At 36.0% G+C, this 17,858-nt stretch overlaps 1 protein-coding gene and 1 pseudogene across 2 annotated transcripts; one reads left to right on the top strand and one right to left on the bottom strand.

Moving 5' to 3' along the window:
- The first annotated feature begins 126 nt into the window (after nucleotides 1–126).
- LOC18101368 (uncharacterized) lies at nucleotides 127–3,118 on the top strand (annotated as a pseudogene).
- A 1,425-nt stretch (nucleotides 3,119–4,543) lies between these two features.
- On the bottom strand, nucleotides 4,544–9,894 carry LOC112328368 (E3 ubiquitin-protein ligase WAV3-like). Of its 2 annotated transcripts, none has more exons than XM_024606415.2 (2): nucleotides 9,155–9,894; nucleotides 4,544–6,873 (listed from the first exon to the last, which is right to left on the bottom strand). In XM_024606415.2, exons 1-2 carry the CDS (start codon nucleotides 9,365–9,367, stop codon nucleotides 4,945–4,947), a joined length of 2,142 nt encoding a protein of 713 aa, XP_024462183.1. In that variant the 5' UTR covers nucleotides 9,368–9,894; the 3' UTR covers nucleotides 4,544–4,944. The 2 variants fall into 2 exon arrangements, with proteins under 2 accessions (XP_024462183.1, XP_024462184.1); XM_024606416.2 differs by lacking the exon at nucleotides 9,155–9,894 and adding an exon at nucleotides 7,773–9,081.
- Nucleotides 9,895–17,858: the final 7,964 nt, after the last annotated feature.

Genomic DNA, 17,858 nt, shown 5'->3' with positions numbered 1-17,858 from the left:
CTTTAAGTGCAAAGAAACAATTGTACAATCTTCTAACAAATTATAGAGTCAACTTAAAAGATGGGGTCAAGATGATGGATTGCTCCTATATCGCGCAATCTGACCTCCCCCGCCAATAGGTGGGAATTCTCGACCCAGCTTTTCCTGAGATTCAGGAATTCAAGTTGGCCTCAATTGAATCAATCGCTAACTTTTTAGAAATGCTTCATTGTTTTCAATACTCTTTAAACTTTGATTGTTATCATTCATTCAGCAAAAAGGGGCAATGCGGTTAGATCTCAACCAAAACCCTGCTAATGCAGCAAATACCAAGTGTTCAGACCCTTTTACTCTGTCAGTAGCTATTGGCGAGGCCATTAATGCTTGATTTGTGTCAGCTCTTTATTTTACTCCTCCCTTGCAACGATGCTTTTGTTAATTGTAATTTATTGAGAACTTCAACAAATATCACTTAGTTTGCATTTTTTTCAATTCATGTTCAAATCTAAATTTTTTAAAGTTAAACCATAACAAAAGCTCAGCCCGGCAGATTCAAATTCCCCAAACATGTAAAAGTCTCCTCAAATCAAGCAGTTAAAATCTGTAAGCGTGTTTGACAACGAAAGTGTTTTTTCGAAGTATTTTTTATATTTCAGAAACAACATTTTAAAAAATAGCCGAATAGCAATACCGATCGATGCCTAAGACAGAATCCAAAATCAAACCCAAGAAAATCGAAAATCAAAACACAAAATCGGCAAATTTCCAATTGTTGACCAAAAACCCAAGAATCTCTAACCTTTGATGCACGTAACTGTGAGTGATTTAGTGAAAAAATGTCAACAATTGAGACCAATATGAGCCGGTCCCAAAAAATTACCAACACAGCTAGAAAGATTGAGACACCATTGGTATCATCGTTCAGGTAGAGGCCACCCCTTTATCAGATACGGTCTCCCCATGATTTCTCTCACTGTTTTGGGTGCTTTAGGACTTGCTCATCTCTTGCATGGCAGGTTTGCGCTTTTCTTTTTCTCAATTTATGAAAAAGTTTGTAGCTTTATAGATCCTATGATGAAAGATGAGACCTTTGTAATAATGTAACATTGTAAAAATTTCATTTCAGAACAGTTTCTTTTTGTGGTTATATGAAAAACCCAGTTCGTAGTTTTTGTTTTTATATTAGGCTGGTGCTGAATCTGGGCTGATGATGTTAGCTTCTGTTCGTGGTTTGTTAACTTTGTTAAAAAGTTTGTGAGTTTATGCGGTTTTTTTATATTCTGATGTGGTTTTATTAAAAAAAACCCAGTGAGGGTTTCAAGGATAATCATGCTAGCAGGTGTGATGCTAAGTTTTCACTTTCCCTTCTTAATCGTCACAAATTGCTTAGGTTTGGCTTATTTGAATTATTTAAAATAGGGAGTGACCTAATTTTAAGGTTTTTTTTTCTGGCTCATGTTGGCAAATAGTTGCAGACACGAATTGCTGCTGGTTGATATAGTATATATATTAAGATGCTAGTATAGTCAGTGTTTCGTTATTTTACTCTCTTTGAAGGCTGGCAGATGGGTAGTTCTTGTACGTTGGGGTAACTTGGAAACCTGTTGGTATCTGTTTTTGGCCATGCTAGTTTTCTGGAGGAGATTGAGGTTTCTCGGGATTGGAATTTCCATGGCTGAACTGTCATCAATGGAGGAGATTACATTTTAAAGGAAATATTTATTCTCTTGCTACTCTGATATATGTAGCATCAGTTAGAGATCAACAAGTTGTCTAACAGTCTTGCTTTGGGAGAAATTAGGAGGTCGGGTTTGTTTTCTGGTGGTGACTGGTGCTTCTTGGGATTGGATTTTTCATGGCTGAACTATCATTTATGGAGGAGATCACATTTTGTAGGAGATTTGCTTGTTCTCTCCCTCCTTGATCCATGCATTAACTAGTTGTCTAGAAGTCTTGCTTTATGAAAAATAAGGAGTTAGTTGGCATAAGACTTCTTGATGTAACTTGAAGATTTTTAATTGCGTTTAGTCAGTGTCCAGTTCAGAAAAGATAAGAGATTAGAACTAAAAACATATTTGTTTGAAGAGATATAAATAAAGATATAAAATAAATCTAAAAACAGAAGCAAGGGAGATATGTTCTCATTGTCTTTATTTTTTTTTCCCCGAGACAACAACCAAACAATATCCTTCTAATCTCTAATGTATCACATGAAAAAACTACCCAGTTTCGTTCACGTAGATTTCTTGTGTGGTAACGTCGAAATATGAGTGAAAACAGTCAGTTGGATCCTGTGGCTTCATTGGAAGAGATTGACTAAGACCGTTAAATGATTTCAAGCCGTTTAATCTTTGGCATGGCTTTTTACTACAGTAGGACCAGAACTGATAAATTGATCTTATAATCCAAATGGTTGCAAAATAGCTAGTTTTTCTCCGGCATGGCTTTCATCGTATCATGTTCATGGTATAGCTGTTGTGCAAATGATCTATATATATGCTTTTGTGATCGTATAACAATCAGCAGTCTTCATTCTAACTTTATGCATGAAAAAATGCCTGTTTTAAACACTGTTCCGGTGCCTAAAAGCGCCTCATTCCACATCATTATCTTCAGGTTTTCATTTCATAATCGTCTCTACTAATGTGGTGGGATTCTATGGTCCAGGAAGGATATTGCAAAGGTGAAAGATGATAAAGAATGGGAGATTATTGAGACAAAAGAAGCATTATCTATATCGGGACCAACAGGATCATACAAGCCTAAAAAGATATCATTGGAGGCGGAGTTAAAGGTGATCATGGTTCTGGTAGCATAACTCAAATTAATAAAAGAATTCCAAGGACATTTCTATAGCTTACATTCCTTTGTGTTTTACAGGCTTTGCAGAAGAAAGTAGACATAAACAACTTACGAGTACGAAAGTAGACATTTCTATAGCATAACTCAAATTGTCGGGCTACTGCTGCTAGTTTCAGCTTGTTGCTTTTGTCACTATATATTTCACTTTAGCTGTAAAGTCCACGAGATCTTGTATGACTTGTAGAGCGGTACTGTTTTTCCAGTTTTACGGGTGAAACTCCTCCATATGCCCCAGTTGTTCAGCATTAAATAGTGAATAGATGTGATACAAGCATCCGATTTTGCCTGAAGAGGTTGAATGTTAATATTTGATTATCCGTGTTAAAAAAAAAGACCCTTATAACAACCAAGTACACTATCCACCTCCAAAGAGCAAAACTAGTACAGAATCATACTAGTCTCTCTCTTGTGCACTTGTCGATGGTACTTCATATGAAGGATCGGCATTGAGACTTGAGAGTGTGATCATTGTTTATAAGAACTTGCACATGCATATTACATAATCAAGTCGTCACACTGCAGGTGGGGGTTCGGGTGGAAACAAACATGGACAGCGACTTGTAAATAGACTACATCAGCACAGAAACCAGAACCTGGACTTTTAAAAAATTGAAAAAAGAAAGAAAAAGGAAAGTAAAATTAAACAAAATAATCGTAGCAACTGATATTACCTTTGCATGTTATAGAGGCGAGGGTAATGAAACAGGCATTACCAAGAAAATAATCGTCTATAACGTCCAGCAGGCAGGCCTCCTGGTGGAGGTGGTGGCGCTTCTCGCAGTGTAGGTGAATCCATCTGTCCGTTCGAAGCGGAGGTGAATTAGTAGGCCTGCTGTAGATGGGTGCTCGAGAAGTTTTGCCTTACCCGAGGAGAGTTTTTGTTTTAGAATACTACATAGAACATGGATAGTAATTTGGTACAACTCCCTTCCATGATACGTGCATCCACCATTCCTGTTGTATTACGTCAAAATCACCTGTATTTCTCTTTAGGTTCAATTTTCTGTACCTAATCTCATATTTATTTCTTCCATCAACTAATAAGGATTCCTTGTTAGTTTATCACAAGCACAATGTCTATTTCCTTTTCAACCATTGAATTCTGAATGTAAAAATTAAAAATAGACATTATGACTGTATCCAAGATTGAAGCAGTGTAACGACCCCTCAGTGTATATTAACTTGCTGCAAATTTCAAGAATTCCGTGCTAAAGAACAAATGATAACGCAAGGCTTAGGCCCCAGACAAGTAATCCACAATGATGGTACCATCTTTCTAGAGCGAAACAACCCGGTGTGTGTGCATAAAAAATCTGGCATTATTTCTGACGAAATTCCATTTCTTCTGTCTGGTTGTTGCACCATTATTGAGTTATGACTTAATGGACGCTTAATGTTTCGCTGTTTCTCTGCTCTGGCCTTTTCTTTCACTTTCCTCATTCCTCTGATCATAGTTTGCACTCGCAGTTTCAGGACATACAATTGTCCAACAAGTAATCCACAGCAGGCATGGCAACAAGTTAATAGCTACAGTATAAAGATTCATTCTATTCTATAACCGAAGAAACATGGAACATGATTCTCTTCTTTTCCTTCGGCAGTGCTTGATATAAATGATATGAAGGGTGACCTCATGCAGGCCCAAGTAGGTATATTACGCATGTACATGTACACAAATGAGAGAGAGAGAGAGAGAATTAAATTGGCAAAAGAAATTAACTCTCTTAAAAGAATTGAGAGCAGGTAAACTATATTAGGCGAAAACTTCACCCCAACCATCTCCACAATTACAAACTTATACCCAGTTATCCCAGAGAAAATACCATTGCTCCTTATGTACATCACCCCCAACAACACAAATAAGAGAGCAAAAGTTGTAAAACCTACCTAGTGTTCCTTTTCTCTTTCCTCCCAAATATATCCCCCCACACCTTTTCCAAGTTTTTATTCATTTACACGTGACATCAGCAAAATCACAGTACAAAAAAAACTCTCTTCTTACCTCCAATTTTATCCTTTTAACCCCAAATAATATTTGAAAACAAAAAGGGAAGGCACTGAAAAAAACTACTTGAAGATAATGCCCACAATAGTCCTAAGTAATCACCTTGGCTTTGGTTGTGATCCAAATGACCATAACGGTTGAACAAGTCTCTGAGCTGATGGACTGCCCAGGAACGTAGCCTGAGATCGAGTAAGCATCTCAGTCATCGATGGGGTTTGGTAAGATTGAACAAGACTTGAACCATCAGTGGAGTCTCCTCTCGCAGTTGCTCTTTGCCATGAGTGCGAGCTTAGGCCTGATAGAATATATGCTCTCCCAGATGCCTCGTATACATGTCTGCTTGCCATTCTTTCTTGCATCTCCTTGAGCTCAGCATCTAATGCAATACATAATCGATCATGGGACTTGGCCGATACAGTTTCTGACAATAACCTTCGGCAGTTTTCAAGGATAGAAGCTGCACCAGCTAGATCTCCCCGTTCAGCTACGGTTCTTGCCTGTGACATGGCTTCAGCTGCTTGGAGCCTGTTGCGTTGCCTATCCACTTCAATTGACACTACTGCTTCTCCAGATATCTCAGGTCTTTCGAGTTTAATTTCTGCACTTTCTAATGTTGTCATTTCTTTAGTTAAAGGATCCCGGTATGCACATCTCACCTTTAGCAGTGATGTTTGATTCATGGAGGGCTCTGCTGGAACATTGATGGAAACCAGAAAATCTCTCTCTTCATCAGCATATAAATCTCCAACATCGATAAACCCTGAACGGGTATCAGCCATCACACGACTAGGGTAACTTCCTGCTTTCAATGAGCCAAGGCGGATACTAGGGTGCATACACTCAACTCCCACTTGCAACTCCTGCACTACAACACTCAGAAGGCCTCCAATGCACTGTGCAAATGCATCCTGGATCACAGCTTCAGTCTCAATGAAAGAGAAGGTGCCTCCAGAAATTTCTGAAATGGAATGCATTGACGAAGCATCATGGTCTGCACCAAAGCCAAAAGCATGCACTGGAATCTGGAATCCTGCATTGTCACCGCCATGAATCGACAAAGGGAGGAGCAACCGGTAATTTGGTTGAGGCTGGTTACCACTGCTACCACTGACAGTATAAGTATCCTGCCCATCAGATAGAAGTATAATACTTGCCACAGGATTCTTTTCCCTTCGTTCTTCCATTACCTTGGCTCCCTTTCTCAGACCTTCAGCAATGTTGGTCCCACCATTCGCAACCAAAGAGTTGACAGCTTGAAGTGCATGCTGCCGGCCTGCGTCAGACATTCTACGAAGGGAAAAGAGGCGGCGGGCAGTGGAAGAAAAGGCAATAACTGAGAGCCTGTCATTGGAGCCAAGGTTCTGTATAACAAACCCCATTGCTCGTTTTAGCAATGCCAGCTTTGTACCTGCCATGCTACCACTGATGTCAAGCACTGTGACTAGATCAACTGGAGCACGGGGAGTTTGAGATAGCTGAGGTAAGCTAGCCAGGTTCCCTCTGGGGTTTTCTCTTGCAACTGTTGCACCAGCTTTGAGGTGGACCAAGACAGTGAAGTTATCGTAAGAATTAGAACGTGATGCAGCTGACACTTCTGGGTATGTTTTGATCTCTACTATTTTACCAGCATTGTGGCCTGCTGCAATTTTGTTTCCAGAGCTTCTCTCAGCAAATGCAGGTTGGAGATCCAAGGATTCATCATCATTAAACACACTAGGTTCGGGAACCTGCAGCAATGGCACAACATGCCGCCGATCTCGACGTGGTGGGGGAGGTAATCGATGGACCACAGTCATCATGGCATCAGTTTGAGGCCAACCTACTGATGCTCTCCCAGGCAGGGGATCCAAAGTTGGTGCCTGAAAGGGGATTTCTTTCCATTTCGCTCTGCAAACTGGACAGAGTTGGTTGCCATGTTTGACATTTGAAGAAATGCAGTGGAAATGGAAAGAATGTGAGCACTCTGCAGTAAAAATAGCATGTCCACCACCTTGTTTCATCTTAGTCAGGCATATTGAGCAGGTTTGCTGAAATTGCAAATCAAAAACATGCCAGAAAGGACATGTATCAGATGAAATTTGAAATAATTAAAAAAAAAAAACCCTCATAACAGTCATGACAGTAGTAGCAGCATAGATTAGGAGCATGCGGATGCTATAGCACACCAGTAATCTCATCAACAACACTTGTCTAGGAAAGAATTATGAACATAAAATTGATCCACAAATCAGAAAAAGAATTAATTGTTGCATTGAGGAATTTGATAAGTCTCAATACTTGGTAAAGAATGGTAACAACAATATTAACTTGGTAGAAGTTGCCATATCACAAGACCACTCAAGGTTAGTGAAGGAGTTAATCTGGAAGCATGTTACGATAAACTCACAAAGTGGTCCACTCAAAAGCTTCCAACCACATAACAGAGTTATGAAGATAAACAAAAAAAAATGTATTTTCACCAACTTTTGAAAGCATGATTATGACACAAAATCTGTGATTGGCTGGTTAGTTTACGATGAATCTCCCAGAACTTGGAATCTACTATTGAGAGGCTGCATGTGTCAGTTTGAACTGCAAATCAGAAACTACTTTTGACATCTAATAATCAAGAAAACAGACTTTCAACATAACAAAAAGCACATGGCATGACAATATACTGATAGCATATCAATGTAATCTCTGGGCAATCTGTCACGGAATAAAATGAATTTCTAAATATTTTTCAAAGATTGTGACTTATAATCCTCCCGTTTTCTTATTCCTCTCTCTCTGGTTTCAATAAAAGATGAATATAAGGTTATTTCGTGTTGATCAGGTAGCACTACTCACAACTGATTACAATTTTAGGTGTGAAAAGCTTCAGGGCCTTGGGCCAGGCCATAAAAGTACTATAAAAAAGGCAAGCAGAAAAGCAGCAAGAAATCACCATTAAGATTAAACGGAAGTCAGTGTTAGGTATCAGACATATGGGGCACACTAGGAAATGTAGAGTTACAATAAGAGAGTGACTTCTGAAGGTTATCAAGCAACTACACAGTGGATACAGATGAACCCAAGCTTTCAACAGAAACAGGAGAAACAATGCTAAATCCAAATCCACATCTATGAAAGGAAGGGAAATGTTAAGTTGCTTTATGATGATTCTTTTCCCGTCTTTTCTTTTACTTCTCTGAGAACTTTCACGCCTAGAAAACTTGCAACCAAATACTCAAAATAGTTCAAGTCACAACACAAGCTGCTTTTCTTGCTTCTAAGGGAACGAGGAAAAGGAAAGATGAAGCCTGTAGTGTTCCTTTTACTATTAAGGCAATTGGTAATGGTTCAGAAAGGGACTCAAGCAGTAACCCCACAAGGCACAAGGTCAAAGAAAGCAAAACAACGTGACATCAGCCACACAGCGCAATAATTTCAAGCACTCAGAAACTGCCAAAACTACTGATATAATATCAGACCAAGTAAAAATATTTCATTCAATTCTACAGTCTATTTTTTTCTGCACAAAGATGATATGCCGGCAAAAATTATCAAACCAGATCCAAAGACAGACGCAGAATCTAGCTGGATGTTGATTTAAAAATGGGCATTAGAGCCCAACAAGAAATCAAGACACAAGCTCTTACAACTTCATTAGAAGCAGGAAAAACAGCAAAAAAATCCACGATTAATGGTGCAAAATCTCTAAAACGTAAATAAAACAAAGAAGATGGAAAACACCTATAAATGCCTAAACTGTTTCAGCTGTCCATGTCGTGAGAAAAAAACAAAGGAAATAAATGCTTATAAAGAATCCAGTGCCCCAAATTTGAAGGTGAAAACGACGTCGGGCAAAAAAATTAATGAAAATCTGGGAAACTAGATTCTTTATCTATGCTACACCAAACAAGGGAAAACATTCATTCAATTAACGGTAGTACACGTATTTGGCTTATTAGAGCTAGTCGAGCTGGGGTTTCAAGGATCAGCAAAACAACAAAAAAACAGGTGTTGTTTAACCTTTCTTTCTATTTTCTGAGGAATCAAAGGCAAAACAGGTAATTAGAGGTCCATCGCCTATATTTACTTGAAAATCACAAGCTCAGGCAACAGCATAAGCCATAATAGAGCATAGCAAAAGCAGACATCTAAACTATGAACTAGCCATGAAGCACAAAGACCAGAATAAAGCAAAAACTGCAGACAGAACTTCTTCATTAAAGCCTCAACAAAGAACAACCCAAACCCATCAAGAAAAAAGAAAAGGCACAATAAAGTCCAATCCTTTCCAAATAAAAACATATAAGTGTGAAAATATATATAAAGCAAACAAACCTTGGATGGTTTGCTTCCACTCTTGGCCAACCTTAAGCCATGTGAAGATGGTGTTGGTGTCATTGGCCTAGAATCCCAATTTGTAGGTGAAAGCAAAGCAGCATCAGATAATCTTTCACTTGAAGGTGCTGCTGAATCATCTAGAGTTCTCGGTACATAAACACAAAGATTTAAACCCAAAGCCAGCTTTGCTTTTCTCCATTTACTTCCCATTTTTACTTCTAAGAATCTTTCTTTCAAGATTCAAGAAAACAAATTCAATAACTCAAAGAAACTAACCAGAGCAAGAGCAAAAAAAAAAAAACAAGAACAGATCTCAAAGTGAAAGAAAGCCTTTGAAATTCCAAGATGCTTCCTTTTTGTGTTTTCTTTCTTGGGATGATAGAGATAAGTAATGGGTTTTTAACAAAAGTAGAAATGGAACACGAAAACCAAGAACAGGAGAGAGAGGCGTTAGTGGAGGGAGGTGTTGTTTTTGTTTTGTGGTGTTGTTATGTTCTAGAGAGTAAAATGTGGGTTTTGTTTGGCCGAAAAAAAATGTCAAAGGGAGTGACTCAGTCTCAGACACAGAATAAGAAACGGGTGGCTTAAGAGCAGTACAAGTCTTCTTGTGGTGTTCTTCTCGGCCGCCATTGAAGAGAGAGACGCAAGAGGGTTTCTTAGAGAGATTATAGGATTTTGAATTAGGACCGCTGCTGCTGCTGCTGCTTGGTTGAAGGTGGAATGGGATTGTTGTGAGACTTTGAGAGTAGTAAAAGGTGACATAAATAAATTTTAAAAAAAAAATTTAAAAAGGGCACGTTTTGGTTGAATAGAGAAAGCTAGTTGGTTGCTTTATGCAAGCAATCATGCATTTCTTGGCCATCGAATTACTCACTTCCTGCATTTCCTTTCTCTCTCTTTTTACTCTTTCATCATCTTTTACAGCTCAGTCTCTTTGCCACACTTCGCAAGTATATTTGATATCTAACTAATCCACTCTCTAATTTAGATTGGATTCAGCTCCAGATTATTTGAAACAATATTATTTTAATTCTTAAAAATTAAAATTACGTTGTTGATTTATATTGATTCAAATAAGATTTTGAATTATATCGAGTTTAATAACTTAAAAAAAATGAATAAAAATATATATCCCTTCTAGGTATATATAATTTTAGGGTAAGAAAGTGGGTCTAACGCTATCATGTAACAGTAAAAACAAAATGTTGCTTTGTTCTTATAAAAAGAATTAAGAAAAAATCCAGATCCTCTAACTTTTCTTTCTTTTTTCTTTTTTAAATCAAAGAATCAAGGACCATTTTGCTTGCTTGCAAGTTGAAGCCATCTAGGTGGTCATTCGTCACTCATACAATGCCAAATGTTATATATATATATATATATATATATATATATATATATATATAACCAAATAAATGTGTTCCGAGAATAAAATGAAAAGTACATGATTCCCATAATAAATAATCAGATTGTTACCATCAAACCCGTATAAGAAGAAACCTTTATGAGATAAAGGGTATATTTGTTTTTGTGTTTCAAAAATAATTTAAAAAATTTAAATTGTTTTTTATTTTAAATTAATATATTTTTAGATTATTTTGATGCACTAATATTAAAAATAATTTTTAAAAAATAAAAAATTTTATTTTGATATATTTCTGAATAAAAAATATTTTAAAAATAATTATAAATACACTTCCAAACATGCCTGAATATTTAATATATTTGTTTTTGTTTAAAGAAAAAAATATTTATTTGTAGTATATAGATTACAGTGTTTTTATATATATATATATATATATATATATATATATTTATATAAAGGTTTGTATGCTTGTTAGTCCATCTTTCAGGTTGGGATGCCCATGCATTTGACTATGTATTTAACCCTCGGGAAACTTGCAATTAGTCAATTACTTCCCGACAAATCTTTTTTCGAGGACTTTTTTTTTTTGGACTATTCCCCCATGTCTATGTTAAAATAAGAAAAATAAAAAAAGATAACCACTTTTCCCATCTTGGGAGGTAAGCTCTCTTCGAGTGTATGTGTGGTATTGCTAGGCATAATATTTTTTATTTAAAATATATATTAAAATAATATTATTATTTTTTTAACATTTGCCCATAAAAAAAACACTAACAAAATAATTAATTTTCAAGCTAAATATTTTTTTTAAAACATACTCAAACAAATTGTTAACCGGGCATCAAGAATCTCTTGCAAGCTTCGCCTAAACAAATTAGCATAGTTTAAACTATCTTTTCACCTTCATGGTTCAGCATGTTTCATGTTGGCTTTTTATATTTTAAAATTACTCGATATCAATCTTGATGTTTCCAGAGATCTTGTTTTTTTTTTTTTTTTTTTAAGTTTTTAAACATTTTTTGTTGGTTATTTATTATACACGAGGAATTGAGAAAAACGATGAAAAAAGAAATGTGGCATTTTGCTGGGTTCCACTCGGTCTGTAACATCAAGCACATCACCACTATTTGGAGACATTTCGGTTGGTATACGAGTTCTTAAACCACAGAAATCTCGAGATCCAACATTGCTAGATCTATAGGCTTTTTTTATATAAAATAAAATAAAATGGTAAAGACACCCTGTAATGAGCTCTTTTTTTCTTGCACCGATATTAATTCTTTGTATAGTTGAGCCACAAAATGAATTGATCATTAACTACATTAATGATTCTCAACGCTAACGTTTTGTTGTTATTTTAAAGGATCATCCTTCCGACCTGGGAAGAGTTGTAGTTATTAAACTCAACTCGAATAAACTGGGTTTTTTTTTTTAATTGCTCTAGATAATGACCCGACTGATAAGGTGAGTTGATGCGTGATACAGTTTTTCCACACAAACTTTTCAAGGAGATTTTTGACATCATTTTAGGATTGAAGCAGTACTGAGACCCACGAGTTTATACGGTGATCTAGATCGTAGACTAGGTCAGAAGTTAGTCGAGCTGACAGCCACGAGCTAGGATCTTATTTCGGTTTGAAGAGCGGATGTTAACGGTGGACCTTTCTCCTCCGGGAATATAAAAGGAAGAGTACGTGCTTTAAGCCGAACACCCCTGAGGGATCCTTCTTGAAACTTGACTAAACGGGTGTTAGTTACTATGGGAGTATGATTTTAATGTTAGTGCTCGGTTGTCAAATCTCTCTGTCTCTCACCAGAACAACTCTTAAAGTCAAGTGAAGTGGTAATAATATAGAGAAAAAAAATTCAAAATCCCCTCGGCGGTGGATGATTGCCGTCATCCTCTTTCTAGAGAACCTCCTCCACTAGAGAATGGAGAAAGAAGAGCACCTCCCCCACCAGTACATTTCTGTGGATGGCCTCGCCTGCCTTTGGCCAAAGCCACCATGATGATGAATCATTGGTGGGCATGAGTCAAAATGGTGGGGATTTTTCTAATGATGCTAGTCTTTGTTTGGTTTTTTATTTTTCCCACATGACATCATAAGTACACCACACGTGCACGTACATCATCACGGTTTAGTCGTTTTGCGGTTGACATTGCTAGCCATATTTTACCCTTGAATTTCTTTTATATTTTTTCTCAAGTATATCTCCTATCCTATCTACTAGCTTTTGGCACTGTTACTGTTGATATTGTTGTTTTTTAAAGTTTTTTTATTTTATAATATATTAAAATATTTTAAAAAAAACCCATTCTATATTGAAACAATTTAAAAATATAAAAAAATAAATTTTTACCGAATAATATTTGAGTCCTGTTTCTGAAGGCTATCGAGATATATATAAAAAAAAAACATTTGAATGGAATTGCTCTCACACTACGCATGCCTTTCTTGTACGAGATTACAACTATTATTCAACAAGATAATTTTGACCAAAGAACAACAATAACTAAGAAATCAAAGTCGGTGCTCTGAGTTGGATTTGCCCGACTAATTTGAATTTGATAAGTAGCTAGCTCGTGTTTGAATTAAGAAATAATATATATGCGGCCTGCAATTTAAACCCTAATGATCCATTTGAAATCTCCTTCGCATGGACCAGTTAAATGCCATGAAAAGTCTTACAATCTAGAAATCCCAAGCAGCTCCTAGTTCCGGATAATTAATTAAAAGATACTAACTTGACCGTTGCCTGAAATAAAAAGTGGCGGTTATTAACTTATTATGGACAACGAACGAATATATATATATTTATTGGTGCTCTGCTAGCAAATGTTTGAACTTTCTAGATGATGATGATGGGTTCAACTCGCTAATTAATATTATTATCTTTGATATTGAAACAATCCTTAATTTATTGGTAATTGTTGATTATAGACACTTGGGACGTGTGTTTTACGTGTAAAAAAAACACCTTGGGCCGGTGGATGAACCAAACAGTCTCAAATCTGGGATTCAGTGGTCAAAATCTTATCTCTTAGGAACTTTCAACATGTAGCCATGTGTTTTCAATTTTATATACAAATGGCTTTGGATTATCGAACCAATCCAAAATCCTTGGCTTAACTGGGATTCAACGGTTTGTGTATGTTTGATTAATTAAATATCCGCATGGCATGCATAATGATGTTTTTGGAGATGTCGATCGAGGGTGTTTGAAAATATTATAATATTTATTTTTTAAGATGTTTTTTTAAAATATATATATTAAAATAATATTTTTTATTTTTAAAAAATTATTTTCGATATTAACATCTTAAACAATATGAATTTTATTTTTTCAAAAATAATTTTTTAAAGGCAAAACAAACAGTTCTTGATTAAGGTCTTAATAATAGCAATATGCATGGTCATATCGACTCCACTAATCAATAATGTGTGTATTTTTTTGTGTGGCTAATTTATATCAAGCTTGAGAGATTAATTGATATATATATATATACACACACACACACATACGCTAACACTGTTGTTGGAGACTAATAACAGTAACATACATACATGGTTATATTAAAACACTAATATTATATTAAAAAAATCATATAAATCTAAAAGTTTATTAGAGTTATGAAATATATTTTGTATTATTTTTTAGCGTATATATATCATAGTATTAACTAAATGGACAGTTGTAAGCGTTCACATACATTGAAGAAGTCACTATATATATATATATATATGCTGCCTGAATGGACCGTTATAAATCATTCCAAGGACACCAATAGAAGTCAATTTGAGTTGAGTCCAACGTGTGCTCCCATTGTTTTTGGAATAGCACATGCAACTTTATTCTCTCCTTGGAAAATATGGTAATCTTCCATCACTATCTCCTGCCAATTGCGAATTGAGAGATGGATGGTATTCTCTCAATTTCAAAGATAATTTGGTAACGGCGCACAAAAAAGAGACATGGAGTAGTCGGGAGTGCACTATCCAAGCTTGCATCGATCGACATGGCCAAAAGCACCACGCAGGAGAGAGGAGACTAGCTAGCTAGCTAGTACCGAACTTGAGATTTGAGTGCTGCTAACTCAAGAGTGTTTCGAGTGGAGTTTCCTATTCCCACTTACTTTACCACTCTTAAAAGACAACCTTTTAAAAGAAAAATGTCCTCTCTTTTTAGAATGCCAAAAGCTAGCTATTCCTAGCTATCCCCCACAAAAAACATCAACGTAAGAACACTCCTTTTTCATTTCACCCTTGCTTTTAAGAGCACCATGCCACACTCACACACACACGACACACACAACTTGTTTTAAGAGAGGAGGGAAAAGAGAGGGTAATGAAGAGTTTTCAATGCAATGAGTGGAGATCCATTAACAAAGAATCCTCATAAAAACCTCTGCGGGTGCAGGGATAGGATTCCCTTTACTCCCTCTAAATTTGCCAGACTTTCTGGGGCAAGTCAACGAGCAAGCTGGAACCTTTATTTTTCTTATGATACAAAGGGAGCCTCTCCCTCTTATGGTGCCCCCCACTCAGGAGGGGATTTACGAGCAATGGGATGTCTTGCACTTAGTATAGTTCATTAATCACAGTAACCCATGACCACTTAATTAATTATATCTTTTCTCTAGCTATATATCCCATATATAATTTATTAATAAGATACCTTCAAGTGTTTTGGTACCCTAAAAACAATATCACAAGACGAAGCTAGCTAGCTAGGTTTGCTCACCCTGCATGCGTTGGTATTCTCTTCTCGGGCATGGCACGTACCTGCGAAACATTTTTCGATTATATCAAAGCTTCATTGGTGCTTAATTACGAGAATACACACACACACACACAGATAATTACCCTTGAGCTTGCTAGTGAATACGTGTAAGAACATTAGAAGAAATATAATTATTAACAAAAGAAAGTAAGACCATTATTAGGAGTCAATTTTTCTCACAGTGGAATCACTACTTCAAGCAATACAAATATAGGACGACAGCCATGCATGCATGTAAATCCAATTAGCACAGGAAAGCATGTAGCCAGTGTGGTGGTTTTCCTTAATCATGATGTCACATGAAATCTTTCTACTATTTATCAGCAGCAAGTCAAACCTAATCCATGCATGCAATGGGGTCCATCTGGTAAAGATCATGCCGATCTAGCTAGGGCTCCCCTTGTGAATCCAGCCCTTCACTATCATTTGACACCAGCTAGCGTGCATCTCTCTCTCTCTCTCTCTCTCTCTCTCTCTCTCTATACGTCTGTGCTTCTTCATATCATGATTTTAATTTGCAGGTAAAAATTAAGTTTACCCCAAATTAATAATGATTCCTTCAATCAGGGCGGGCTCCTTAAGTCTTGCATGGATCTTCCCAAGGGATGCTTCCACAAAGAGATCATTGGTAGACATATAGCTAGCTAGGTGAAGAGATGTTAATTATCACACAACTAGCTAAAAGATCATGGGTCGTCGTGAGAAATTATTTTGTGATGTAATTAATGATATCAATTTATTGACCTTTTCAAGTGCTCATCCTCCACTACTCGGTGGAATTGAATTTTCAAATTCATCTAATTCTACCCCAAAAAAATAAAAAAAAGTTGTCCAAGATCGTCTTCATCTAATCATGCAAGTTTGGCCTCTTACCTAATTCTATCAACATAGAAATTCGGTTTAAGTGTCATGAAGGATGAGTAAACGCTTCAACGACTTTGTCACTAGCCAATTTTTACGAGCTAGGAAAAAAGAAGGTGGGGAGGGAAAGTGAAAAAAAAACAGAGGGATGACTACATACTTTCTGGTTTGGCCCATGCATTAGCATTTTAATAACCTGTGAATTGTGGTTTCCTCGAGTAGTCTTTCGTTATAAATACATTTGTTTGATAATATGATTTTTGAAAATATTTTTAATTTAATATTTAATATTTATATATATAAAAAAACATTTTAAAAAACATCTAATCGCTCGCTTGCTCCTCGGCTAAGTTGTTGAAAATAAATCCTTTAACATTTTATTTGTTTCTAATTGAGTCCAGTGCCTTAATTTTCAACAGCTGATCAATTTGGTAAAAATAACCTGCTTCTTCTTCTTCTTCTTCTTCTTCTTCTTATCATTTTTAAATTGTTCATGGCAGAGTTAAATCGTTCGAAACTGAAACTAGAAGGCAAAACCTGAGTGAGTGAACTAAAGCAATAAAAAAATAAAACTGGGCCATCAGCACGGGCCTTCGCAAGCCGAATGTCTATATCTATTGACCCACCTCAGCCCAAGCATTAAGAGGAATTTACGACCCTTTTGCTGTGGCAATAACCACTACCCATCTTCTTTACTACATTAGCAATTAAATTTAGAAATGAGAATTCCAATTTAATTATGCTTTCTGGAAACTTTCCAAATTCTTTAATGGTCATGGTCCATGGACATACTTGCATTGGTTCATGTGTTAACAGGGACCGAGTTTTCCTTTTAAATTACATCAAAGACGCTTCCCCTCACATCATTTCATGTATTTAAGAAAATAGTTTCCTTTTTAAATGTTAGTCTCCAAATTTAAATTCATAAAATTAACTAATTGGATGATTCTTAAAATTAATTAATTGGAAGATTAAGTGTACAGTGCAATTTCATCACGTACAAAATTTATCCAACAAGAACTATATTTTTCATAGTTTTTTAAGCACGCAATAACATCAAGTAAAATATCATCAAGAACAAAATTGGGATTGCTATCAAATTCTGCAAATGCTACGTCATCAAGCGATCTCCGTCTAATTTATATAGTATCATTGAATAATATTTAACACTAGTTTTTCGAATAAAACACAATTAAAAATAAAAAAAATAAATTTTATTTTATTTTACTGGGTCGAACCCGATTCAATATATTTTTAGCTTTGAACCGGACTCGGTCTGGCCGGCACGTGAACAGTGGAGCATGACTATACTGTTCAGTGATTTCTCCGCGTGCAAGCAGCAAAATACAGTTTCTAGTAAACTTGCAGCACAATCTTAATAAATGGTGGGTCCTACCAAAAAAAATTATGACTTTTACTTAACCAAATAAGAAAAATTGTGGCTGCGAGTGAACCTCACCCGCAACCACAATACCAAACAACCACGATAAAACACTTCCCCTCACATAATTTCATGTATTTAAGAAAATAGTTTCCTTTTTAAATGTTAGTCTCAAAATTTAAATTCATAAAATTAATTAATTGGGAGAACCTCTAATTTACAATTCATTTGAGAATTGAATTTAAATCTTAATAAAAAATACACTAGTTAAATTCTTTCCTTCCAATTTTTTTTTTTATTCCAATACTCATTAA

The sequence above is a fragment of the Populus trichocarpa genome, chromosome 8 (assembly GCF_000002775.5).
Source record: "Populus trichocarpa isolate Nisqually-1 chromosome 8, P.trichocarpa_v4.1, whole genome shotgun sequence".
Lineage (NCBI taxonomy): Eukaryota > Viridiplantae > Streptophyta > Magnoliopsida > Malpighiales > Salicaceae > Populus > Populus trichocarpa.
Note: the sequence above shows the minus strand (reverse complement) of the source record. Positions and strands in the feature narration are given on the sequence as shown.